At 41.0% G+C, this 27,846-nt stretch overlaps 2 protein-coding genes and 1 long non-coding RNA gene across 6 annotated transcripts in view; 2 read left to right on the top strand and 1 right to left on the bottom strand.

Annotated features, from left to right (window-relative positions):
- HEY2 (hes related family bHLH transcription factor with YRPW motif 2) lies at positions 1-13,458 on the top strand. Of its 3 annotated transcripts, none has more exons than XM_082729984.1 (5): positions 1-430; positions 3,293-3,371; positions 3,506-3,589; positions 5,912-5,993; positions 10,234-13,458. In XM_082729984.1, the coding sequence occupies exons 1-5, from the start codon at positions 348-350 to the stop codon at positions 10,917-10,919; spliced, it is 1,014 nt and encodes a 337-aa protein (XP_082586110.1). In that variant the 5' UTR covers positions 1-347; the 3' UTR covers positions 10,920-13,458. The 3 variants fall into 3 exon arrangements, with proteins under 3 accessions (XP_082586110.1, XP_082586109.1, XP_082586111.1); XM_082729983.1 differs by lacking the exon at positions 1-430 and adding an exon at positions 1,101-1,355; XM_082729985.1 differs by lacking the exon at positions 1-430 and adding an exon at positions 1,365-2,492.
- On the bottom strand, positions 5,872-27,237 carry LOC309864467. The gene is made up of 3 exons (XR_014311538.1): positions 27,108-27,237; positions 26,085-26,316; positions 5,872-6,292 (listed from the first exon to the last, which is right to left on the bottom strand). It is a non-coding gene; the product is annotated as an uncharacterized lncRNA (long non-coding RNA).
- The window catches only part of NCOA7 (nuclear receptor coactivator 7), a 162,577-nt gene continuing 161,895 nt past the window's right edge, over positions 27,165-27,846 (top strand). The window contains exon 1 of one of the 2 annotated variants that reach the window (XM_082729918.1): positions 27,165-27,599. The gene's annotated coding sequence lies outside the window, so the exon portion shown is untranslated. The remainder of the gene's footprint in view (positions 27,600-27,846) is intronic. The other variant, XM_082729901.1, reaches the window with a different exon arrangement.

Below are 27,846 nucleotides of genomic sequence, written 5' to 3'. Positions count from 1 at the left end.
CACGTTCTGAAAGCACGTCTGTCGTTCTCACAAGCCACGTTGTCCAACGCTCTAAAACTGGACTCGAATTCGTGCTTCAGGAAACCAAACTGAGTTTCCCGAGCGCCGATTTTTTCACGAGCGGCATCCTCCTTCACTCTACCGCGGCGACTGCACACACCAAGGGCAGGGGAGACTCGCCATCCTCTGCATAGTCCAAGCCCGAAGAGCTCGAACTTGAAAAACGACTAAAATGGGGTCCTGAAATACCTGCATCGTGGGTCTAGTCTTTCCTGCCACCAGAACCGACACAACTGCGGCTCACGGTCCACTCGGCGGGGCTTACTATCCACGGCCCCCGTGGCCCAATGGACAGAACTGATTTCGAGCAAAGCGAACGTCACAGGGGAGCCGACCTCAGACCCTCCGACGGCCGGTGGTTAGGCACCAGGTCGGGGAAACTCACGTCCTTATCTGTCCACAGCCCAGAGGCCGCGAACCAGCCTCGGGAGTTGCCAAGGAGAAAAGCAACTTTGATTTAAGGGTTTCAAAAACCCCAGAGGGCAAATGTGACCCTCCGGGTCAGCCAGTCAGCACTTTTGGTCCAGACAGGGGACAGCCGAGTGGGGCGGTTCGGTTAAGCCACGGCGCCTCCCAACGTCACTACACGCTCGCTCACACTCAGCCACGCGTTTGGGGTTGTTCTTCAAACACAGAGCAGCAACTTCCCCGCCAGACTGGGGGTGGGGGGTGAGGAGGAGGGCCGAAACCCGAGGTCGGGAGCCCGCCCCTCTACGCCCTCCCCCGCCGCGCCCGCGCCCACGTCCGCGTGCTGCCCTAGCGGAGTTATCAACCTCGCGCTCACGCTCGCCGCTGCCCCTCCCGCCCGCGCGCTGCTCCCGGACGCGAGGTGCGCGGCAGCGTTCCCACGCCTCGGCAGGAGGCTCACCGCGAGCAAGGGCGAGCGCGGCCCCGCCCCTCCGCCCCAGCCAATCGCGGGCCACGCCGACCCCAAGGAGGCGGAACCCGGCGGGGCTGTGGGGGCCTAGGCGCGGGAGGCGGGCGAGGTAGCCCCGCCCGCGCGGAGGGGCGTGGCCGGCGCCGGTTCTTGCGGCGGATCCCGGCTGCGGCGTGGGAAAGAGCCGCGAGGAGCCGACCGCGTCGCCGCGGCAGCCGCGCCTTCCCGGGCCCAGAAAGGGAGGGAGGAAGGGAGGAGGCAGGCCGGGAGGGCGCTGCGCCCCGCTCCCCGTCGGCGGCTCGGGCTGGGCAGTGCCCCGCGCCGTCTTCCCCGCGATGAAGCGCCCTTGCGAGGAGACGACCTCCGAGAGCGACATGGACGAGACCATCGACGTGGGGAGCGAGAACAATTACTCGGGGTGAGCGCGGGCTCGACGGGAAATGCCCGGAGCCCGAGGCGTCGGGGAGCTTTGTGCGCGAGCGGCCCCTTGGAAATCCCGAGGCTCCTCTCCGCGGCGTCCTAACGGAGCCGGGAGAAGTTTTGCCCGGGAAACTTGGAGCGGTGGGCGCTCACGGAGCGTGCAGTTGGGGTGGGGCGAGGGGTCGTCGGTTTTCACACCAGGGGTGGGGCGGAGAGGAGAGGGGACGCGACTGAAGCACGGCGCAGGAGTTGGCGAGGGAGGGTCCCCGGCTGTCAGCGTTGGGCGCGCGGACAGGCGGGCGCAGGCGACGGGCGACGCCCCCGCCACGGAAACTGTGGGAGCACTTTCTGGATGGGCCAGCTGGAGAGAGAAACAGATTGATGTTATTTATTTTTCAGGAGACGGAAAAGAGGACGTGTCTTTTGTCATTAAGAGCAAATTAAAGCAATTTGAAATCTTAAGGCTACGTAGGTTGAGCTTTCCAGGTTGACTGTGTGTGAGTGGGCGGACGGGAGGGTGAGTGACAGACGGAAGGATCGTTTCGGACGGAGATCATCTCCGTGACTCCTTGTTCTTCAGTCTGGAAGAGATCGGGGTCGTGATCACAGAAGCCAGACCTCCACTTTCCAGGGACAGAGGGAGATTACCAGGCATTTTAATGCCAAGGCGGGTCAAATGATAATCGCTTCTAATTGGCATCCCCACAAGCTCCTTAATTATAAAGAGCAAAATTCTTCCTACCTTGGGAAATCGGGTTTTCGTTCCACGTCGTTATTCTAATAAGTACACACCAAAGCGTAAAATCAGCAACGGCAGAGATATTTACATGAAACGCTGTTCGCGAAGTATCTTTTAATTATTAAAGCGTGCGTCATCTTAAAAAATGAGATCTGAAAAACAGAAGTCATGTGAAAGTCGAAACCAGTTGGGACGGGGTGGGACGGAGGGGGACAGTTAACTCAGAAATAAGATCCAGAAGTGCGAGGTGAGGTAATAAGAACCTGGTGTGTGCAACAGTCCTAAAATGAAAGAGAACAAATAACAGGAACCTGGAGAATTTGAGAACATAAAGAAGCATAGTATCCATGAATTATGAAGAGAAACATGTACAAACTAGAACGGATGACAAAAGCTGTGACAAAATAATGATTTGATTGCACTTTCAATGTAAAATATCTTTTCATTAGTAAACTCAAGATGGATTGCAGCTTCTAGAGGTTTAAGTTTAGCCTGAAGACTAGGAAGTACCTACAGTTTTATTTTCAAAGTAAAACATTTACCTAGTACTTGATCTCATTTTAATTTCCCTATCAGTGGCATATTTAATTGGGGCATTCTTTTGGAAGATTTGTATATAAAACGTAACATTTGTCATTTTTTTTCCTGTTGTGAGATATGACTGAAGTTTTGAAATAGTAAGATAACTTCTGTTTATTTTGAAGATTGCATCTAGGGACAACAGTTTAACATGTGATGACTGTCTATCTGTTTGATAGTGGTGCTAAACATGGCCTTTATTTCAAATTAGCTTTGCTTTGCTTAGTATATCTGACCAAAGGTTGGAGGAAGGATGCTATTAGAGAATTAGTTTATTTTTAAGAAATTTTTATGAGTGGAGCTAGGAAGTCCTAATAACTGACTTCTCACTCTGACTCCTCGTAAGTTTTTCACTGCAAGACTTTAAAGTTTAGGGATGTTTTTGCAAGTGGATTTAGTGTCTGGATGACTTGTTGAAAAAGCAGGGAGGGCATGATTCTTACCTGAAAATAGATATGAGGACTGAAAACAAAGTATGTTAAAAGTTAAGAATTAAGAATAAAATAACACAGACCTGAACTGTGCAATCACTCAGTGTTTAATGGGTGCCATGAAGAAACCAGAAGAAACCATTGTTATGTTAATGCAGCACCTGACATACCGTTCCTATTTCATAGGCAAAGTACTAGCTCTGTGATTAGATCCAATTCTCCAACAACAACATCTCAGATTATGGCAAGAAAGAAAAGGAGAGGGGTATGTGATTTTTTTTTTCTTTTTATTTCATGTAATCCAGCCTAATGTGTAACAGTTGTATTCTTCCATTAAAAGTAATTTTATCATTTGTGTATTCATAAACTTTTGTTATTGTGTTGCTTCCTTTGGGATAGATAATAGAGAAAAGGCGTCGAGATCGGATAAATAACAGTTTATCTGAGTTGAGACGACTGGTGCCAACTGCTTTTGAAAAACAAGTAAGCTACCCTTACCCCTGACTACCCCACCAAAAGCCTCAAAAAATCTGATTCTCTCATCTGGGAATGTGGGTTCTTGTTAAAGCTCATTAAAATAATGGTGTATGTGCCCTGATCTGGCACAGAGCAGCTATTTCAATAAAATGCTTTGTTGTGGCAAAACTATTAAAAACATAATCCATCATGAAGTTGAAAAACATTTCCATTCTTCAGCTTATTTTTCCCTTAAGCGTAAAAGTGTTCATGCTTTCTCTGTTCTTTCTATGAAGACCAGTAGTGGTTTTGTTTAAAACTGAGCTGTGTGTCGTGCTCTTTTAAAAAATATATCATGTGAAATTTCATTTTTGTGTCAAACAGTTAAAAAAAAAAAGTGCTTTTTATTTTAAAAATAACCAAAGTCCAGGAAGTAACATCTCTAGCTCTATTTCCTAAATGATAATACTAATAAAATCTTTTTACCAAATCACTTGGTTTCATTTTTAGTGCCTGGATTAATAGAATAGCATTTTAGTTGTGGCATCTTTTTGGAAGTTTGGTAAAAATAGAACTAGTCATAAATTTCCTTTTTCAGAATTCAGGGTATTCCTTTACCCCCCCCCCCAAAAAAAAAAAAAGATTTTACACACTTAGAAAAGGGAGAAGCCACATGTTTAAATTTTCCTTTGTCATTTGGAAAAGTTTTATATCTCTTGCCGCAATGGCTAATGACAGATTTCTATAAGCATCTTTCAACGAATATGGTACCGTATGCTATTGAAAATACTTTGAATTTAATTAAAATAGGGTATAAAGCAGCAGTGTTTGTTTATTTCATCTTGTTGTTTGCTTCATGAACCACAAACACAGCAAGCCCTACAAAGCCCTTGGAAATTATCCAGAAACTGTTATTTTGCTATTTATCATTTTCACTGAAACTGCTGTGCATTTTCATGGATATATATAAAATTGACAGAAGTACAAGATGTAATACACTCTTGATTGTAAGTTTTTGAGAGAAAACAAGATACCTATATGCTGAGGTTGTCTTTGGTAAGCTAAATGTAATGTGGAAATTGTAGTTTTGATAAGTAACATTTTCAGTGACAATAGGCTGAAAATGAAAAATGTCAGTAATCGGTGTTTTCATTTTGAGTACTGAAATGTCTGCAGTTATGAAGAACAGTCAGTTTGGTGATTTCCCCCCTCCCCCTTAGTTTGTTGGGTTTTTTTTTTCTTAAATGTCGACTTAAAACAAACCTTAAAAGCAAACCTCAGTTGTTTGGCAGTTAGTTACCATAAACACAGGCTTTCCCATTTGCCAAGCTTGGCTACCAACCCTAGTGAGCTGGCCCTGTCACAGTATGATTAGAAGAGTGTTCTTTCTAGCAGTTTAAATAACTCTGGCACTCTCACCATGTACAGGGTGCTGATAATTTTCATAAAACAAGTAGAGCGTACGAACCTGAAAAAAACTTGAGTTTCCTTTTCAAAAAGACATATTGGTTTAATTATTCAGCTTTTCCAGGAAATTAGAAGCCACCCACAGTTCTCTGAGGCAGTTCAAGGTGGCACATTTTTATTTCAGTTGGTTTCCAGAGGTTGCCTTATTTTAAAAAGAAGGACATATAAATATATTTCCAAAATATTTTATTAAGAACTATTGTAAGGGGTTCAAACCAATAATAAATAAATAGGTGCCGTTTATTGCCATTAAGCATTTCTGATGCTTACTAGATGGGTAGTAAATTATGCTTTCTTGTTTATGATTTTGGAATTCACAGTGACACCTGCTGGTAATTTTTGGAAAACAAAAACAAAAACAAAAACACCTTAAAAGTCTCCCCTTTATTTTATTTTGTTTTCTTTTATTTTGTTTCTGCTTATCAGGGGTGTGTCTTAAAGACTTATTGCAACTTTTTATTTTTGAAAAATCTAATTTTCTAAGATTCTGTCTCCTTATCCTTCAGAGTGGGATTTAACTGATCTAGTACTGTGGCATTATATAAGACTACAGGATGTCCCCTAATGAAATATAAGGTAGAGATTGGATGTAAGGTTTGAGATTTTTGCAGTTATAATTGTTGTAGTGGAGTGATTTTAGGAGTATAATTATTCTTAGGATTAAAAAATTGTTATGCCTTTTATTCTTTAAAAGATAAATTGGCAAATATCTGTTATTAAGTATGCAACACAGTCATTATTGTTTACATGTAAAGTTTGCAAAGAACTCAGATGTTTCTGTGAAAAAAATTAAACTTAGAATCTTCTAATGGAAAGGAAAATTGAAAAGTCAGTGTACAATATTCCATAGAACTTCTAAGACTTTATTATTTGTTTATGCAGGGATCTGCAAAGTTGGAGAAAGCCGAAATATTGCAAATGACAGTAGATCATTTGAAGATGCTTCAGGCAACTGGGGGTAAAGGTAAGTAGGTGACTTCATTTTTACCCCCTTTCCACCTCTTACTTCTCATTTTTCCCTTTAAGATTATAGGAAAGTCATAGTTGAACAGTTCTTTAACAAGCTGAGATAGGAGGTCCTAGATTAAAGCTGTGGAAATCAATGCTAATGGCAGGATTGAACTCGTGGGAAAGAACTTCTGGAACAAAAGAAGCACTTGACCCTGGGCTTGTGTTTGCTTTCATAATACTGTGGGAGTAAAGCTTCATTCACAGCAGCCTGGTCAGAGATTTGTTTGGGACCTCAGGAGCACATGCTGGAATCTGTACAGAAAGACAAAATAAACACACAAACATCCAAACATAAACAGGAGGTTAAAGACGATCTTTTTCTCTTCTCCTTTCCCTTCCCTTGAAACCCACCCCCCACCCCCTACCATTAAATCAAGACTAGGTTTCAACATAAGGCAGCCATTCCAAAGGAATTGACTTGATGATTATTTTCACTATTTTCAGATTTTGGTTGGTCTTGGGTTTAGACAAGACAGAACATTTGAAGTATAGGTAGTGAATCTCTGTACTGAAAACTATTAAGGGAGCAGAGTCATTCCTGCAGACAGCAAACAGGAACAGGTACACTGGGCCCAGTGCCCGGGAGAGACGTCTTCTGTACTGGATAGTGATTTAGGGCAGAATCATCCAGAGGTCAGAGATGGGCCCTCATGTCACATTTAAAAATGAAACGAGATGGGATCAGGAGGGAGACAAATCATAAGAGACTCTTAATCTCACTAACTAAGGGTTGGGGGGGAGTGGTGAGAGGTAGGGCTAGGGTAGCTGGGTTATGGACACTGGGGAGGCTATGTGAATGCTGTGAATTTTGTAAGACTGATGATTCACAGACCTGTACCCCTGAAGCAAATAATACATTATATGTTAATAAAAAAATAGACTTAAGATTCTGAAAGCTGTAATATCCATTCAGATTTCATGATCCCTCTTCTACTCAGACTTGATTTTGCCCTTTTGTATCTTTTTCATCCTTCAAACAGGCCTTTGCTATTCACCTTCACCAAGAGTGTTTTGTTAAGTAATATATTTGATAAGTGAGTAGGGAGAGGCTACCACCACGAGGGGCTAAATGCTGCCCTCCACCCTGGCGGCTTCTCTGTTCAGCATTAGCCTTCATTACAACATAGTATCACAGTTTGTCCTAGATCAGAGCAGGGGCAAGGCATTGGAGGTAAATAGCAGTTTACTGATTGCAATGAAAGTACTGAAGTATTTAACTCCAGTATGGCCATACTGTTGAGGACCTGTGGAACATCAGCCCTGGCCTTCACTGTCCTTTACCTGTATCAGGTATGGTGGTGGTGGGGGGTGATCACTGTAAAGAGAAGCCCCCTTGGTTTGACTTAACCTCAGTTGCACCTTCCGTAGAAACCATCCTGAATGGGTATGGAATTGTGATTTCTAATCATTAAAATGTAGCCCTCAGCATAGGATGTAAAAACTTTTACATAATAGAGAAGAGAACTGGATGAAATCGTAGAAACCAGTGATCCAGGCCAGCTTGGCCATTGCCTCGCCTTTAACCCAAGACAGAAGTGCTCTGTTGTGCTATGAGGCCTACGCTAGCATTCTGAGCTCTAAAGCCCCTCCTGCCCCATGATTTTGATTCTGCACCTGCCACCTCAGGATAGTAGGAGACAGACTGAGCTGGTGATGGTGCAGGAACAGCAGTCTGATTGCTCTGACTCTCTTGGTGATGTCCAGCACAAGGCTGAGAATTCTTATCAGGGTTTCAAATATTTGGCATGAGCTAAACTTCTAAAGAGTAATATTGTTCTTATGCCTTATTATAAAAACTAGTTCCATTCTTGGTTGCTATTCTTGGCTACCTGAACAGTCCTAAAATTCATCCCAGAATAGTTTATGAACAGACATTTGCAAGCAAGTGCCATACAAGTTGCCTGACTGCCAAGTCATTAGAGAGGTCATCCCACAGGAGAACATATGGGCCTTGAAGGTGGGGGAGGGCAGTTGGCAATTTGGGCTTACATCATCCAAGACTCATAATTGCTGTGGGGGCCTCACAGTGTCGTGGTGAAGGACAGAGACTCTGCAGTTGGGTTGCCTGGTTTCCAATCCTAGCTCTGCCATATATTAGCTGTGTGACCTTGGGTAAACTACAAACCTCCTTTGCCCCAGTTTCCTCATCTATAAAAGGAGTGATGGTGTCTATCTCACAAGGTTGTTGGGAGTGTATTCACCTAAAGCCACACAGCAGTGATGGCACAGAGAAGCAATATGGACCCAAGTGCTTTCATTATTGGCCCAAGATTAATCCTAGGGGATAGCTGCTCATCGTCATTTCCGTCTGCGTTCAGCAATAGAATAGGAATTACACAATTTATATTCCTTAGTACACAACAGAGAACTCAGCCATATATAACAGCATACAACTGGCAAACCACAAATTTCAATAACTTTCTGCCCACTCATGAAAATTCTTGGAAGCCCCTGGGGTTCCAGTTCTGTTGGTCTGTTCTTCATACTAAATTCTCAAATTTAGTAGAGTAACCTACTACTTCTAGATCCCTGTGTGTTTCTGGATGCTGTCCCCTGTTGATTACACCCCTCCTTCTCATGAAAATTAGAAGCCTACAAAGCCCAACAAAGAACCCTGAGGGTTCTCATGTGAAATCTTTCTATGGAGGCGTCTTCAGGAAGAGCTTTCCCTCTTAATCCCAGGGACTTTGTTGCTATCTAAACTGAAGTCCTGGAATAATAACTATTTTTGTTGCTGATCTTCCATATTTCATGATATTCTCTTACATCAGATTTGTGCTGTCATTGTTACTGTTTTAATGGTAAATATTTTTACCCCATATATCTTTTGGGGACTTTCAAATTTCTGCTGATATTCTACCTTTAGGAGTATGAATATTGTGACTTCTATTTTCCAAAGTGCTTTGATGATACAGTAAGATGGTTTACTTTTTAGATGACAAATGAAACAGGTAATACTTTGATCTGCAGAAATGTGGAAAAGATAATGTAGTAAATGCTTTAGGTAAAAATAACTTTGAATGTAATACTTCTTATTTATGTGTGCCCATATCCAAAAACTGAGTAAAGTTTTAATTTGAAAATTGCTAAAAAAAAAAAAAAAAAAAAAAAGTTGTAAATGAAAATCTGTAAAGGATATATTTGTACACATTAGAGGTCACACATTTGAAGTGGTGACATTTCCCCAAATATCTAATTAACATTCTACCCTAAATTTGCACTGATAATAATGATACATTGCTATTTTTTATCTAATTATTTTATTTGGATAAAAAGTGATTCTCATATATGTGACTCTGCTCCAGCCATTTTTAATGGTAGTAACCTTAGGTGGGGGTGGGGAGCAGGGGGCGTGCATGTATAGATACTGAAAAATTAATACACATTTTTTTCTTGGGTGGATGCCAGGAAAATGTAAGCTAACCAGTGAAGGAGATATATCTTTGAATTTCAGGAAAGCAAGGAATTATAATAATCTCCTATCAGTAAAGCAGCCTTCTATTGTCTGATAGAAAAATAAGATCTTCAAATTAGTAACCCCCAAATTAAAAAAAGATCTTTTGTTTAATGAAATTTTTTCATATAATTTGCTAAAAAAAAAAAAAGAAAAGAAAAAGAAAAAGAAAAGAAACCCAGGTCAGGAAGCATGTATGAATTTATTAAGAAATTCTAGCACGTTTTTAAAGAAAGTCCTCAAGCTGCTAACATGCATTTTGTATCTCTGTTACAAATGCCAAGAGTGAGGATGTTTCAGATAAACCCTTTAATCTCCATCGCATGTGACAGAGACAGAGAGACTGAAACTCTGTACTACTGTGAAAAAGTTTACTAGGGAATTTCACTGTCACAGTACAGAAAAGGACCGCCCCCCCTTGTTTTTTTAATGAAAGTATTGGAAACACGGACGTTCTTAATTTTTTCCCCCACGGTGATATTTGGTTGCAAGAACCACCATAGTGTATAGCATTGCTAGTGTTGTCACACATGTGAATTGCAAAGTTAATTTCTTCTACAAAAATTACAACCAGAAATAACTGGCAGCATTTTCAGAAAGGGTCGCCATTCTCCTTGAAACTTGGGAAGGACAGAGGGGAGCACAGTTGGTGTTCCTCATAGTCACCTTACCGGTTTCTCTCGCTCTGCCCCCCCCACCCCGTCCCCCTTCCCCCCCTCTTGCTCCATCCCCCTCTCAGGCTACTTTGACGCGCATGCTCTGGCCATGGACTTCATGAGCATCGGCTTCCGGGAGTGCCTGACAGAAGTGGCCCGGTACCTGAGCTCCGTGGAGGGCCTGGACTCCTCCGACCCCCTGCGGGTGCGACTGGTCTCTCATCTCAGCACGTGTGCCTCGCAGCGGGAGGCGGCGGCCATGACGTCCTCTCTGGCCCACCACCACCACCCCCTGCACCCGCACCACTGGGCGGCAGCCTTCCACCACCTCCCCGCGGCCCTGCTCCAACCCAACGGACTCCACGCTTCCGAGTCCTCGCCCTGTCGCCTCTCCACCGCTTCGGAAGTGCCTCCTGCCCACGGCTCCGCGCTCCTCACGGCTACGTTCGCCCACGCCGACTCTGCCCTTCGGATGCCATCCACGGGCAGCGTTGCCCCCTGCGTGCCACCTCTCTCCACCTCCCTCTTGTCCCTGTCCGCCACTGTCCACGCGGCCGCAGCCGCAGCCACCGCCGCGGCACACAGCTTCCCTCTGTCTTTCGCGGGGGCCTTCCCCATGCTCCCACCTAACGCAGCTGCGGCCGTGGCAGCCGCCACAGCCATCAGCCCGCCCTTAACCGTGGCAGCCACGTCCAGCCCGCCGCAGACAAGCGGTGCAACAAACAGTAAACCTTACCGACCCTGGGGGACAGAAGTGGGAGCTTTTTAAGTTTTCATTGGACTTTTTGCAATAGTAACTGAATGTCCTTCATTTCAGAGTCAGCTTAAACCTCTGCACCCTGAAAGTAGCCATACAGATGTCTACAGATCCACAAAGGAACAATAAAGCTATTTGAGACACAAACCTCCCAAGTGGAAATGTGGTATTATCTTTTTTTCTCGTGTTTTGTTTAAGGCAGCTTGGTAACTGACATCAGCAACTTTTGAAACCTTCACACTTGTTTTCATTTAGATGTTTCCTGGAAAATATATGGACTGTATCATCCAGCAGTGCATCAGTATGTCTGAATTGGGGGGAAAAACAAAACAACAACAACAAAGAAAACCTGACTGGATTCTCTTGAAACTAGATGGAAAAAATATACTCGTGTTTCATAAGTGCCTGAGCTAGTAAAGTTTTCTTCTGAATATATAACATTGCACAAGTAAAGAAAAGTGTAGAGGTTAGGTTAAGGGAAGGGACAGAAGTCTTGCATTAGGTTGCAGACATTTTAATAAGGTGCCAGAGAAGAGTACTCTATTGAAACCAACAGGTTTTTCTTGGCCAAAAGGATTGCTGAAAATAATTTTCAAGTTGAAAGACCTAGTTTTATCTTAGTTTGCTTCTTTGTACAGACTTGCCTGCAAAGTGGTGACATTTAGCAATGCATTGGTATAAGCAATTATTCCATCAGTGCTCAGATTAACAACCATTTCTGCCCTGCCTGCAAGCCCCCAGGCACTTTTTTCATGGTTCAAAATATGGTGCTTCTTTATGTAAACCGTGCATTTATAGAAAGAGTGCACCTAAAAGCAGTTGCCTACCATGTGCCCACCAGAAGCTATTTGATTCATGCCAACTTGAAAATTCTCCAGTTTGTAAAAGTTTAGGTTAATTTATTGTTTCGTTTAAACTATTTTTACATATTTATCCTCTTCATTTTGTCCTAATAATGTGTAATATCTATTCTTGTCACCCTTTGGGAAAAGTTGCATTTCTGGAGATGATGAGACAGGGAGAGAGAGCATTGGGAAGAGAAAAGCCACGATTTTTAAATGCTCTTTGTCAAGCTCATGATTGCATTTGATCCCAAATCAAGATGAATGTATGCAGTGGGATATACAGAAATTATTTTTGTTCATACCTAGACTAGTGCTACATAATGGTGTTTTTCTTTTGTTTTTGTTTGTTTGTTTGTTTAGTGACAACATAATCTCTTAATACATTGAAATTGAGCACATGAGATTTTATGTTTGAAAGATAAAGACACAGCATGTATTCTTATGCACTTCATTTCTCTGCTGTGTGGAGAGAGCAATAAACATGAGAATGTTAAACATTATGCAAAATTATACTTTTTAAATATGTGTTTTAAAATTATTGTACCCAGTCTTTTTTTCATTACTTTGTAACCTTTTTCTATGCAAAAGTCTACATATCACTAATTAAATGAAGTCCTTTTTGACTATTTTCATGTGGATGAGTTGCTTTGCAGAATGGAAAGTTGACATGAATTTCAAGCAAGGCCTTCCTTCACTGAGAGTTTAAGCGGTGGCTTTTCTTTTTCTCTTTCAGAGTCATTTAATATAATTCACAGCTTGCCTGAAAATAACATTTATCTGAGCTTGTAAATCAATTAGGCATAGGCAGGTATGACATTATTTGGAGACAGGAAGTGATTTCCTCTCCCTTTGATTCTTAACCATGGTTCTTGGAAAAGTGCAAATATAAGAACTCCAGATAATAGTAAACTGAATCTAGGATAATAAGCTAGAATGTGTCATACGTTTTGTAACTCAAAAACGTTTGTAGAGGGTTTTTAAAACATCATATGCATACGTGATAAGCATATACATGCTTCCTGATGATAAATCCTTTGTACCTACCTCAGTGAAACTCTTTTGATGCTGTAAAAATTAATGCACATATCTCTCCTTCAATGAAGCCTAGAAGAGATTATTTCAGTACCTGAAGGTATTGGGCCAAACATAAGAAAAGAATTTAAAAAAGAATATTTTTATTCATATCAGTTATGCTCACAGTTAAAGAGTATGAGGTTTCCTATATTAGTTTTGAAAAATTAAGTATATTGTTGTTCTAATTTTTGTCTGTAAGTGGGAAAAAAATAAGCAAAACCAGATCACTTTGTTCCTCCTGTCTGTAAGTTCTGTGGTCATTGTATCTTCAATTAGCTCCGATGGAATTAGGTAGTAAATAAGAAAATGAATTTAGTAGTATTTGAAGTTTGCTTTTAATCATGGCTTGTGGACAATACGCATAGAAATAATTCTTAGTTTAAGATCAAAAGCTGATTCTGTGCCTGTTGTAATGTCAGCATTCAAAGAATTTCTTTCCTTTTTTGGAATGTAAACTATTTTTGAGATCAGGAATTTTTATTTTTAATTCTGATTAAATATTTTTAAGATAGATCCTCTTCCTCCTTTCCGCCCTTTCTTGTCCTTTTTGTTTATTCCTTATATTTTTTCCTTCCCAGCTACATATGAGTTGTTATTTTTCCAATTAAATGATTAAAATATTTGCCAAACAACTTGCCCATAGTTGCTAAGGGTTGTCATAGTTCCTAAAGATAATTGTTGTCTGTAATTTTGGTCATGTGAAGTTGATTGTTTCTTGATAAATGTTTCACATCATCAGCTATTAACATCACATTTCACTGTTAACAAAATGCGACTAAGTAAATTTAAAGATCAAATTGGCTTTATTCGACAATTCATGAATTGGGCAACATCCCATCTAGCAAATAGAAAGGAGCGGGAATCACAGACCTGTACCCCTGGGGATAAAAATATATGTTTATAAAAAATAAAAAAGTAAAAAAAAAAAAAAGAAAAAAAGAAAGGAGCGGGAAGAAGCCATACAAAATGGAAGGCTTTTATAGGCAGAGGGGGCTGAAAAAGGAAGTTGGTAACAAAGAGTGGATTGTTTCAGGCAAGGTCACCTTCCTTTGGGGGAGGGGAGTGGTCTGTCACACAGATGACCTCACTGTTACTGATTGGTTAATTCCAGATTGGCTAAAGGTCACTGGTTGAAAGTCGCTGCAATTTGGTTAGATATTAAGTCTTGGTTTGCTGATATGGGGCTTGCACAAGTGGCTCCATTTTGGTCTGTTGTTTCTTTTTAACAACTGCTCCCATCTCTGGTCCAGTGTTTTGTGAAAGTGGTATCCCACCCTTAGGTGTGGTTAATTTTCATGTTCGTTCCCAAAATAGAAAAAAATCAGTTTTTATGATCCAACGGGAAAAGAACTTTTAAAGTTTAATTTATTGGTGGCTTTTATTTATGCCAAAGTTGGTCCTAAAATTAACTCAAGGGATTTGGATAGGAGAAAAGGAAAGAAGTGACATTTTTAGAAATTTGTTTTTCCCCAAATGTTAAAAGCTATATGCATGCCTAATGCTTAAAAAAAAAAAAAAAAAAAAGTAAACAATTTAGCTGATACAAACAAACTCTAATACTTTATGAAGCAGTCTTCTTTTGGAGAACTGCAAAACGGAGCAGAAGGCAGAGAGATTTTATAGGATAAAGCATAAAGAACAAAGAAGAGAAAAATGGAAAATATTTGATTGGCAGGGTTATGCAATCAACCTTGCTTAGAGTGAGAAGAGTTGGCTTGGCATTGGAGTATTGGCTAACTGGATATCCTGCATTTCTGCTCAAGGGGAACATTTACAGAGACTCAAAAGTTATATAAAGTTCCATTTGCTGATGGAGTGCCTGGGCAGTAGTGGCTTCATCCTGGGCCTAGAAATGTATTTCAGTGCTCATTAAAACACATTTCTGTATTTCACATCAGTGAGCCAGTAGGTCTTTACTGAATGCTATGCCCAACACTGTGTGTACATGTTAACTTGCCAGTGACATGTGGTACATGCACATGTGCTTCTACACGCTAACAGTGAAAGCTATGGCTGTCATTCTAGCTCTTTACAAGGACCCTGAAAAGAAGAACGTGCCTAGAGTGTGAGGCAAGGGGTTTCTGAGAACTAGTTAGAGAGGCCTATTGGTCTCTTTGGGATCTTTTGCTATTATAAATATAATAATCTTATCATTTGAACAAATCCGAGGCATTTTTAAAGTAAATTGAAACATAAAAAAGGCCAAATATTAATTAGCACGGTGGCTCTAATAATCCACATGTACATATGTATCGTAAATCTTAATGAAGTGTTTTGGATCATCTTTGTAATATCAACTTGTTCCTTTTCCAGTCATTCAAAGTAAGAGTGATCACGTTAGGTGATCATCACAAAGTAATTTCCGTAAGTGTAAGATTCCAACAGTTGCAAGATACACTATTGGGTAAAGTTCAGTTTTTAAGGAAAAGAGCTACCACAAGAGCACATTACCCATTGATCATAAGACATTCCAATTTCCAGAGTGTAAAAATGAAAAAAAAGGGGGGGATACATCTTGAATCTGAGGCAATACTGTAGTATAATAACATAATTCAATGCAAATTTTAAAAATCCATTGCTATGGGGTATCTGGGTGGCTCAGTCTGTTAAGTGTCTGCCTTCAGCCCGGGTCATGATCCTGAGGTCCTGGGCTGGAGCCCCATGTCTGGCTGGCTCCCTCCTCAAAGGGGAGCCTGCTTCTTCCTTACACTCTGCCTGCAGCTGCCCCCACTTGTGTTCTCTTTGTCAAATAAATACACAAAATCTTTTTTTAAAAAATCCATGGCTAGAGATATACAGAATTAAGATGTGGCTGACTTAGTTCACTTTAAAAATATCTCATCAGGATGGGGTCCTAGTCAAATTATGAATCTGAATTGGTTTTATAAGTTTTTTTTTTTTAAGATTATATGTATTTGACAGACAGAGATCACAAGTAGGCAGAGATGAAGACAGAGAGAGAGAGGAAGGGAAGCAGGCTCCCCAGTGAGCAGAGAGCCTGATGCGGGGCTCGATTCCAGGACCCCGGAATCATGACCTAAGCTGAAGGCAGAGACTTTAATCCACTGAGCCACCCAGGCACCCTGAATTTGTAAGCTTAATGACCTAAAGATAGATATATTTTTGAAGCCTTTTATGTTTTTATTGCCCAATGGGACTATTCCCAGCTCTGCATTTTACTAAAGAATGGAGTTTGACTTCCCTTGTAATTCTTTTAAGATCTAAGCAATAACTGAGGTTGTGAATATTTCAGCAACTAAAACAAAGAACTGCAGTAAATATGACATCATAAACTGTGACTATAGCTCAAATTCTCTGGAAGGATAAGTCTTTGAACTCAGATGGGAGAATTTAAAAAGAAAAAAAGTCCCTTAGCTTACATCGACAGTCTTGTATGTGGGGCCAGAGGCATTTGAGAAATGGTTCCCTAGGTACCAGGTAGTACATTCTCCCATCTTTCCAACTTCAAAGGAATAGACAGGAATGGGTTTGGTCAGGGAATTGGGTCCTCTTAGAATGGAGAAACATTACCTACCTAAGTCATAGATCTAATAAAACATGTTAATACTAACTACAAATATTGTTCAGTTGTTCTCTGAATAAATAAATTCTATGCTATGTGTTTAAAATTTGTTGTCTCATTTAATAAGCTATCCTATGGAATGCATATATTATTGTAACTGTCCTATGGAATGCATATATTATTAACTTTGCTTCACATATTAGGAATTGGAGAGTAAGAGGTTAATTGCCCAAGGTCATACCTAGGAGTTTGAGCTATGACTCAACCCAGGCCTGTCTGATTCTTCAGCCCATACCTTTGAACCTTTAGACTATGGCTTTTGACACTGCTTTTTCAGACTCAAGAATATTTCATCAGGCCTGGAATCACTTTGAATTATTGACAAGAGTAAATCTCTCTATCATATTAGCATAAAAATATCTATCATCTTACCCTTTTAATATATGAAAGGGTTTTAAAAAAAAGAATAGCTTGGGATGCCTGGGTGGCTCAGTTGGTTAAACAGCTGCCTTCAGCTCAGGTCATGATCCCAGCGTCCTGGGATCGAGTCTCACATCAGGCTCCTTGCTTGGCAGGGAGCCTGCTTCTCCCTCTGCCTCTGTTTGCCACTCTGTCTGCCTGTGCTCGCTCTCGCTCCTCTCTCTCTGACAAATAAGTAAAATCTTAAAAAAAAAAAAAAATAACTCCACTTTATTCCATCATAGAGCATAAAAGGAAATAGTTTTGGCAGTTTTCTCATTTTAGCTTTCAAGCAGGTCATACCTACCTTACCTTAATCAGTGAGCCTCAGTAATGGCTACTAAATTATCTCATTCAAGGTGGTTGGCAAAGGTAAAAAAATGGTGAACTATTGACAAGGTGCCTGGGGGCTCCTGGCTGGCTTGATCAGAAGATCATGCAACTCTTGATCTTGGGGTTGTGAGTTTGAGCCCCACTTCAGGTGTAGAGATTAATTAAATAAATAAAACTTAAATAAATAATAAAATAATAAATAATAAAAACTTTAAAAAAGAGAGAGAGAGAGTGGGGCGCCTGGGTGACTCAGTGCGTTAAAGCCTCTGCCTTCGGCTCAGGTAATGATCCCAGGGTCCTGGGATGGAGCCCTGCATTGGGCTCTCTACTCAGCAGGGAGCCTGCTTCCTCCTCTCTTCTGTCTCTGCCTGCCTCTCTGCCTGTCAAATGAATAAATAAAATCTTAAAAAGAGAGAGAGAGAGAGACAGAGATGAGGTATCTGAGAAAATTGAGTTTGAAGAAAAAATACCCACCCCGAGTCTCCCACCAGATGTAAGAGATAAAGAGGTTATGGGTGGGGTCTGGGGATGGGATGGGGGAGAATGCTGGATCATTCTGAATACTTATATATTCTGGGTCCATCATGTCATAAACCAATACTCGTCATTTGGCCTACAAAGACTTGCCCAGTAACCCATCCACTGTAACAATTCTCATTATCAGGAAAGAATTTTGAACTAGCCTGAACATTCTGGCCTACTGTTAAGCATGTTTTCCAATAGCAGTTAACAATTTATATGTGTATAAATTTTTTTAAAGTCTTATAACCAGAGGCATTTTTATATGCCTCTAAATTCCTAGTCTTCTAAGAACTGAATATTTTGCTTCCTTGACCTTAGTTGTCATTCTATTAGTCTATGGGAATGAAGAGATTCATGCATATGAAATGGGTATGCATGTAATACAATGTCTCATAAGGGTTTTCATTTTTTGGTTTTTGTTTTTGTTTTTTTAAGGGATAGACCGAAGCTGAGTATCTTTGACAAATTAAAGTTCCTTGCAATTAAGTGTGCATTGCAATAGTTTCGTGTTTTCACCACAGTGATAACAAAGTCACGCTTTCTCATGTGGAAGAAAAAGTATTTTGCTTAAGAATTGCTGTCTCACTTGTACAAGTGGGGTGATAAATTTTAAATTGCTCATAAACTCCTAAATAACTGAGTATTTTAACTGAGTTAACCCCTCTTTTTTGTGATTATAAGCTATCAAGCTGAATATTATTTACCATACTGTAAAACTCTGCTTCCTAGATCTTTCATCACTTCTTTTTAAACCTTTCCTTTAATTACAGAGAACATAAAGACTTTTTTTTTTTTTTTTCACCAAAACAATCCAACTAGCACTTTGTGTAGCTGTTTGTGTAGACTTTCTCCCAGGCCAGCAATGGCTGGCCTCTTCCTTGTCCTAGCTGGTCCGCCCCAGTATGCCTGCTTTAAATAGGCTTCCCTTGGGGTCTGGCAAGATGACAGAGATGTGCTCACAGTCAGGAGGGCAAAACACAGAGGCACATAGACCAGATTTTATTCTCATCATAATATATTTCTCTGTCACAGTCACACGCCACCTCCTGAACAGGAACTAAGCCAGCCACTTTTTTTTGTTTAGCAAACACCCACTGCTAGGTTTATTTTATTGTTTTGACAGCTTTCTATCAGAAAGATAAGCATAGCACAGTACAAGTGGCTGGGTGTGGTAGCATCATCAAGCCCACAGTCTGGTGACCCTCAGATGAGGGTACAGCCAAGGCTGGTAAGCAAGCATTGCCTCTGATGACAAACATCATTTTCTCCTGCCATAAGGAGGCTTGAGGGGCCACTGTGCCCCCTTTCAAGGTTCAGTAAGCACCCCCACCCCATAGATATCCTTAAGCCCATCCTAGCTGAATCATTAAGCAGGGTTAAGATAAATGTATTGCACCGAAGGAACAGATTCAAACACCAAGTGCCTCCTGACCATGACCATCATAAGAACAGGTCGCAGCAATAAACCGATGAATTATCTGTCTGGCATTGACCAGTTCTCAACAACTGAGAACACAGTTCCTTTGATGTGAACCATCAAACCTCAAGCTTGCCCAAGAGCAGGAGCTATAGACAAAACAACACAGGAGCAATAACTCAACCTAAATGCATTTAGCCACTTTTCCAAACGACAAGGTCTGGCAAGCAGCTTCCTTACTCTGGGTATCAGAAGCTTGAGATGAAAGGAGAAACAATGTTCACCATTGTTTGTCACCAGGATATGATGTAGCGAGAAAAGTGATGGAAGCTGTTTGTCCAATTGTTCCTTTAAAATATATAGCTTAGGAGTTAAAATTCTGCAAGTGTATCCTTGACTGATACAGCAAAAACATACAAGGAGATGGTTTGCTTAATAATAGTGCAACTTCCCAGCCATATCCAGGAGAGTGCATGTTTAATTCATTAAATCAAGTCTATTAAGCAGTTTTGTTTGTTTTAAGATGTGGGAGCTTATTAAAATTCTTGATACTTATTTAACAGATCACTTACAAATAACTTGAAATCTATATTTCTGATTCTAGTAAAGTTATCTCTATTTTACTCAATATATATGTCATTTTTAAAATCCCCAACTCTTCAAAGGATATAATAAATAGTATAATAACCAAAAGGACAAGTTCTGAAATCAAACAGATCAAGATATATCTTAAGATGCATTAACAGTGTGAGTTTGAACAAATTACTGAATCTGGGTAAGCTTTGTTTTTTAATTAGCAAAATAGGACTAAAAACAACACCTATCTAAATACTAAAAACACTAAACACTAAACACTAAAACAACACCTATCTCACAAGAATTTTCTGAGGATTAAGTGAGATAATGTTCATAAGATCTGGTACATAATAAATTATCAATAAATGGTAGCATAGGTTATTCAAATTTAGTTTATTGAAAATGTCTTAAGATCCAATAAATCTCATTCAGTCCCATTCACACACCTTTATTCAAATTCATACCAAGTTACTTCCTCAATGCTTGTTCTCTTTACATTATTTGCCTGTATATTTTGCTTTATATAAAGAAATTTGCAGATTTCCAAAATTTCAGAGTTAGAAGAATATAACCTAGACTGATGCTTCATTTTATGGAAGAAGAAAACTGAGTCCCAACAAAATTAAGATCATCTTTCCCACAGTCCTGTGACACAGATCTCCTGATTTCTAATGCATGGTTCTTTCTGAGACAACAGGACAGTAAACGTTTTCTTTCATATATCTTATATTTTAGATGCCAAAGCTTTGTATTTTGTTGTGCGTGAGCTGAATAGGTCTATTGGTTGGTTAAGAAATCATGCTTTATGTTTCCCGTCTTCAAAAGCAATGGTTATTAGACTGATTCAAAATAAATACAATGGAGTAATGTCTCTTTAGAAGAAAAATCTTGAATCTAATCACGCATACACAGGTGAGCAGAGCTTTGCCCCTTTATGGCCCCTCAGGCAGAATCTTCCCTTGACATTGACAAAGCTGTGGATTTACCAGTGACAGGTCAAGGGCTTTAGGCCATGCCTCTCTTGCTATCCTCTGTAGCTCCCCAATGCTCTCAGTATGAAGACAAAATCCTTACCCTCAGGCTGAGAGCCATGGAAGAGCTATCTCCTGCTCACTTCTTAGGTCTCTCCTCACTTTGCCTTACCACCTCTGACTTGCCTTCCAGCCATCAGGGCTTTCTTTCAGCCACTGATAATCTCCTTCCTGTCTCCTGCTACCAGCATTTGCACATTTTCCTTCTACTTAGAAAGGCCTTTTCTCTCCTTTTTACCTAGGTAACTCATCTTCATTTTTCAGATCTCAAAAGATGGATGGCTCTGCTGACATCTTCAAATGATTCAAAACCCTAGTGTGGAATCACGTACGTCTCCTTATGGAATCTGTAAGTTGCAATTTAAATTTGTAAGGATATGGTTATTTACTATCTCATCCACTGTGTGAAAAGCAAATGATAATGACTATTTTTTGCTCATAGTAATTCTCCAGGGCTTCTTTGACTTACGTCTGGTACAGAAAGAAACATCAACAAATATTTGCAGGCATTGGTTAAATGAATGACTATACGAGTGCATGACTGAATGAGGAATGAAGAAATAAATGTCATAAGCGGGACCTGCGTCCTTGCTGTGTTGGATTTATTTATTTTTTTTAATTTTTCTCTTTTTAGGATTCTATTTATTTATTTGACAGACAGAGATCACAAGTAGGCAGAGAGGCAGGGAGAGAGAGAGGGGGAAGCAGGCTCCCCACCGAGCAGAGAGCTCGATCCCAGGACTCCAGGATCATGACCTGAGCCAAAGGCAGAGGCCTTAACCCTCTAAGCCACCCAGGCGCCCCTGTTGGATTTATTTGAATTGCTTCCCTCAAACTTTAATCTGATGACAAGTAAACTTTAATCTGATATGCAAGTAAAATTAAGCACAACTGATGAAATGAGAAGCAAGAAGGTAAAAGAATAAAAATATCCTTTACTATTCCCTATAAATACAATAAACTCTAGATTTTAATTATACTCAACATTTCCAAAGTAAGTGTGTATTACTTGGATTAAAATGTGTCTGAATGAGACACACGAGTCTATGATGCCACCTTGTGGTTTATCTTCACATTTGTCACTTGCAAAATGCCTAGAACTTTCCTACTTTATAGAAAAGCACCATTATAAACTATGGCTATGGAGAGGAGTGAGATTTTGCTCAACGAAATACTGCTGGCATACCATCGTCCCAAAGAGTTTGCCCAAACATAGCATTCATTCCCTTTTGTTTTTTAATTAAATATCGAACTTGTGGAGAAAACTAGTGTAATATGTTATAAAAAATCAAATGAGAATTAACAACTGAGTACAACCAGGCTAGAATTACCAGTATTTCAAAATGCCCCTGCATGTGTCTTGCCAAATCCTTTCTCCCTCTTTTCTATCAACCAGCAATAACCACTCTATTGCTTTTCTAATTTATAGTTTGCCATCTGTTTATATATTTACCAATGAACACTATTTTTATTTTAGCATTTTAAAACTTCAAAAAAATGGAATCATTCTGTATTCAATTTGCTTTTAAATCATATTTTTCTGGATTCATATGTTGATAAGCGGAGCTGTAATCCATTTATTTTCACTACACTGTAGTATTTCATCAAATGTCTAAACCACAATATACTTAGCCACTCTATTCTTTTTTTTTTTTTTAAAGATTTTTATTTTTTTATTTACTTGAGAGAGAGAGTGAGAAGGTTAGAGAGGAGAAGGTCAGTGAGAGAAGAAGACTCCCCATGGAGCTGGGAGTCCGATGCGGGACTCGATCCCGGGACTCCAGGATCATGACCTGAGCCGAAGGCAGTCGTCCAACCAACTGAGCCACCCAGGCGCCCCTAGCCACTCTATTCTTAATGGCCATTGAGATTGCTTCCACTTTGGGTCTATTATGATGGTGCTGCAGTAAACATTCTATGTATCTCCTGGTGCCCCTGTGCAGGGACTTCCCAGGGGTTGAATTGCTGGGCATGGGAAACTCCAAGTCTACTAGATAACACCATACTGTTTCCCGAAGTTATTTTAGCACGCCAGTTTACACTTCCATCATTAGCATGTAAGTGCCGTTGTTCTGTTGTTCTACATCCTTGTCAACACTTGATATTAAGATTTTTTTCATTTTTTAAAAGATTTATTTATTTATTTATTTGACAGACAGAGATGACAAGTGGGCAGAGAAGCAGGCAGAGAGAGGAGACAGCAGGCTAGATCCCAGGACCCTGAGCCACCACTGAGCCACCCAGGTGCCCCAAGATTTTTTTTTTCATTAAACAGAATCTTTTAAATTTTAATTTGCATTGCCTAATTACAAAAGAATTTGATACTCTTTTTTTTTTTAATTTACTCGTCACATAGTTTTCTTGAGAGAAGTGTCAGTTCCAGTCTTGCCCCATTCTTTCATTTTTCCACTCAAGAGTCACTTGTATTGCTCCTATGTGCCAAGTACCAACATGGCCTTGGGGATACAAAGAGGAATGTGATACAGATGTTGCCCTCCCGGAGCTCTTGGCTTACTATCCCGTTAGTGCCTTCAGGCGTCATCCTAATTACCGAGACCAAAAAACAGCAACAATTTTCGGCCACCAATGATATGATTATCACTTTGCAAGGCAGAAGAAGTATATTTTATGAACTCTGACATCTAGGAATTTATGAAAACATAACTTACATAAAACTATAGCATGTTATATAAACTACAATGTGTTATGTGATATAAATTATAAAAATTCATAGGATGTGACAATCTGGTAAAAAATCTAGTCATGTCAGTCGTAGTTTAAATTTAAATTGCTTTCCTTTTGTGTAACAAATGTAAAAGTATTATTTTTCTATAGCCTACCTATTAAAGGAAGAATATTTTTAAAAGAATCATTTTTAAGTCAATAAAATAATAATGATCAAATGGAGACGTGGTAAAGATGATTTTTAAATAAATACAAATTGTACCAAAGTGGGGGGAAAAAAAACACTTTCACAATCAACACGCTTATCCATAAATGTAAGTGCACTGTCTTTGCTGTTGAGCTTGTTTCTTAACTAAAAGTTTTCCACGGTGCCTGGGTGGTGCAGTTGATTCAACATCTGACTCTTGGTTTCAGCTCAGATCATGATCTCAGGGATTTGGGACTGAGCCTAGCTTTCAGCTGCACCTAGTGTGGGGTCTACTTGAAATTCTCTCTCTCCCTCCCCTTTTGCCCCTACCACTCCTGCTGTCTGTCTGTCTCTCTCTCAAAAGTAATAAACAACCAAACAAATGTTTCCCACATGTTTCTATAGAATCTGATAGTCCCCAAAACTACTAGAGTTGACTCTTACTAAATTTTTCGTGCATGGGATTCAATTATTACTTTAAAAGAGAACCTGAAATGTCATATACTTCTGTGTCACACTCCCTATGAGCCATCCTATCTGTAAAGTGTGCTCTAAAGAAGATGCCAATGTGCCGCCAGAAAATTTGTTGTAGTGTGAGCAATCTAAAACAATATCAGATTTAGGATGGGCAAATCAGGTTGGAATCCTGGTTTCCCCACATACTTGTATGATTTCAAATAGGTTAAATAACGTTTCTGAGTGTGTGTTTCCCAAACTACAAAACAAGGCTAATTGTTGTATGAATTGATTTGATTATTGTAGATAAAGGGCTTAGTTCATTCAGTGCTCAGAATCTGAAAGAATTCATTAAGTTGTGTATTAAGATTGACTCAGTGTAATTCCTTTTCTGCTTCTTCCAGTGGAAATACAGAGCTGTGGTTCATTTTAAAAAATGGAATTATGAGGGCTGAACATGTAGATGATTGTTTTCAAGTGAAGTCTTAGCAATCTACTCCTTGATTTAATCGATAAAGTAATCCAGTAATTCAGCACCAACCACATGTCAAGCACTGCTCTAGATGCTGATGAAAGTCCTTCCCTTCCTTCCCTCCCACCCTGCTTCCTCTCAGCCATCTTAATATTCAATTATGCATGATTTGATGGTTTTGTGTTTAAAATGAAATAATATCATATTTGATGATTTTGTGTTTAAAGTGAAATAATTTGACAAGTTCAGAAAAATGTTTCTGGTATGTAGCAAATAACCTTTGCTTTCATCTGTGCTGATTAATTACTTTCTACTCCTTCATATTTAAGGAAACTCCTCATATGTGGAATATTTCTACAAACAGTCCTTCAGCATTTTCCCCTTTTCCATAAGGACGGAACAGAGCACAATATTCTGGCTCTACAAAGCAGCAACTTTGTGCTGTGTGTATGTAATGTGATATAGTACTGCTGTGTCTAAATGACATTATTTAGGAAAGGTGTACTTATTTGACTAAGAATAGCAATTGTATTGGTGTAAGGTGTACTTATTTGACTAAGTGTATTGGTGTAAGGTGTACTTATTTGACTAAGTGTATTGGTATAAGGTGTACTTATTTGACTAAGAATAGAAATTGTATTGGTGACACCAAGACTAAATGAAATAAAACTACACTAAAAAATTAACCAAGCAGGGAGCCTGGGTGGCTCAGTGGTCAAGCGTCTACCTTCGGCTCTGGTCATGATCCCAGGGTGCTCCCATCCATCCCCACATTGAGCCCCATATCCGGCTCCCTGCTCTACCAGAAGCCTGCTTCTCCCTCTCCTACTCCCTGTTCTTGTGTTCCTTCTCTCTCTCGGTGTGTCTCTCTCTCTCTGTCAAATAAATAAATAAAATATTTTTAAAAATTAACCATGCGAGAAAAACATCTTTTATTTTTAAATATTTAAATATTTTAAAATACCTATTAGTGGGTACACTGCAATTTCTAGACTCTCTTCTTTAGCTTCTTTAACCCTGACTTGTACTGACTCATCTCTCCTTCAGGCTTTCTTAGTTTGTTCTAAGTGGAAGTCAAGCCTGCAAACCTCGCCTCTTTACGCGGCACTCAATCTCTTAGGAAGCATTTCTACTTTTGGGCCTTCAGTTCTCACTTTTCAAAGCAGGATCTCCTCCAAATCTATCATTATCAGTCAAAAATTTCACTCCATACCTATAGGACAAATTCACTTGGATGACCTCTTCAAACCAAATCTTACTGTAACACAGCTTCCTGCTTTACCACGCTCCCGGTCAGCACCCTTTCCAAATTAGTGACCATATTCAAAACCTTAAACATGTTCTCCTTTGACTTTTTACACAACTGTGATGGGCAGTTTTATTTGCCCCTTTATGTGCTGGGTGGGGGGTCAAGTCTCCCCTCGCTCTACTTCCGTCCATTTTTATTTTAATTATGTACAGAGGACCTGGTCAGCCCCGGGGTGGAGTGCTTGCTCTATCTTCAGTGCTTTGCTTCTCCTTCCACAACGTTCTTGCACTCTGGTTTCGTCAAGGAGACATGCACTGGAACAGGGAGTGCCCCCATTTTCCCACTCACCACTCTCCTCACGGTCTTTCTTCTTCACGCACCTTCCTCTCTATCCAGGCCTCCCCTTCAGGTCTCACAGGACCTCCACCTTCCACTTTGTTCCCTTCCAACCCTCCAGTCCCCATCTACGTAAAGCGTCTCAGCAGGTGCTCCAGCAGGTGGAACCCAATGTGTACATTCTCTTCTGTGCCAACAACCCCGCGGACGCGTTGAGGAACAGGGATAGAACCTGCCGCTGTATCTGGGCGGAAATGAAGGCGTGCGTTAAATCTTAGATTAAGTACCGTTTAAAACCAATTCAACTTTTATGATCGAATAAAATGAATATGATTTTTTAAAAAACCAAACTGCTAATAGGAACTCCTAGTACTTGCAAAACAAGTTTTCCCTGACCGGGAATCGAACCCGGGCCGCGGCGGTGAGAGCGCCGAATCCTAACCACTAGACCACCAGGGAAGTTAGCACTGACTCTTCTTGAATTGTATTTGCCACTTTAAAAATCTCTACGTCAACCAGACCGGTGAAAGGAGAGCTTCTTCGCTCTAAGCCCCACCCACTCCGTTCCCATTTTGGGGCACGGCCTCCTAAACTGAGGCAAATTTTGCGCGCTCCCAGCCCAGCACCCAGGTGGCTCCCGGGAGTGGAGGGAACTGGACCCTCCAAGTCCGACTGCCCTGCTAGAAAAGACTAATTACACAATTCATGCTAATTATGTAACATAAATATCTATACCAATACAGATGTTAGAGTACCGTGTCACCTGCTTTGTTATTTTTTTTAATCATCTGGCTGCTCTTTCTAAGTCTCGCCTCTGTCTCTTTCTGACCCTCCCTCCCGCGCAGACGTTCAGTCCCGCTAAACCTGGTGCTAAGTGTGAAGGCGGGCTGTCACCCGCGGGGAGCCTTTCGCGGAGTGGAGCTGGCCGTGACACCGCCCCCCGCGGCCGGCCGCGCGGGCTCTGGGACTGCGCGGGACGACGGGCCCCGCGGCCTTCCAGGACGCGATGATCGGGCTGTCGTGATGATTACTTACTGAGTTAAGGACAGGCTCCCGAAGCTGGGAGCTGGGGAGCCGTGCCTAGAGCACTGCGGGGAGCATCGGCCCCCGGATCCGAGGAAACCCTTCCCACCCGCAGCGTTTCCGTCCTCCCCGTATTTTTGAAGTGTTATTACCCGGGCAACGGCTTCACGGCTCAGCGTTCTGTGCGAGACGCCGCCAGGAAATGATGCAATTACCAGAGGAGTAAAACACAACAAAACAACAACAACAACAACAAGAAACAACCAGCCGTACGGCCCAGCCTCAATTCAGAAACCCTCCTGACACAGGAGCCGAAGGCAACGGGATGTAACTCCACTTTGAAGTGCCAACCGTTCCAGTTGAACAAACGTAACCCCAGAGACCCAGCTCCCCTGCAAGATGGACGGAGGCTTAAGGAAAGCTGATAGCAATTCACCATGAACTTGCTCACAACCTCTGGCCCCACGATGAGTTCCCGCTGTCATCCACCATCGTAGAACTTAGGTGAGCCTCTGTTTGAATATTGTTTCTTGTTTTCAGGCAACCCTGAGATGGCTTAGATTATTGATAAAAATTTGTCTAAAATGTTTAATAATGTGCAGGGGGGGGGGGTGCTGGGTGGCTCAGTCCGTTAAGCGTCTGTCCTCCGCTTGTCCTGGGATCAAACGCCGCGTCAGGCTCCCTGGTCAGTGGGGAGCCTGCTTCTCCCTCTCCCTGCTGCTCCCCCTGCTTGCACTCTCTCTCTCTGTCA

This window comes from Mustela nivalis, assembly GCF_964662115.1.
Source record: "Mustela nivalis genome assembly, chromosome: 5".
NCBI classification, from domain to species: Eukaryota; Metazoa; Chordata; class Mammalia; order Carnivora; family Mustelidae; genus Mustela; species Mustela nivalis.
This window is presented reverse-complemented; position numbering and strand designations above follow the sequence as displayed.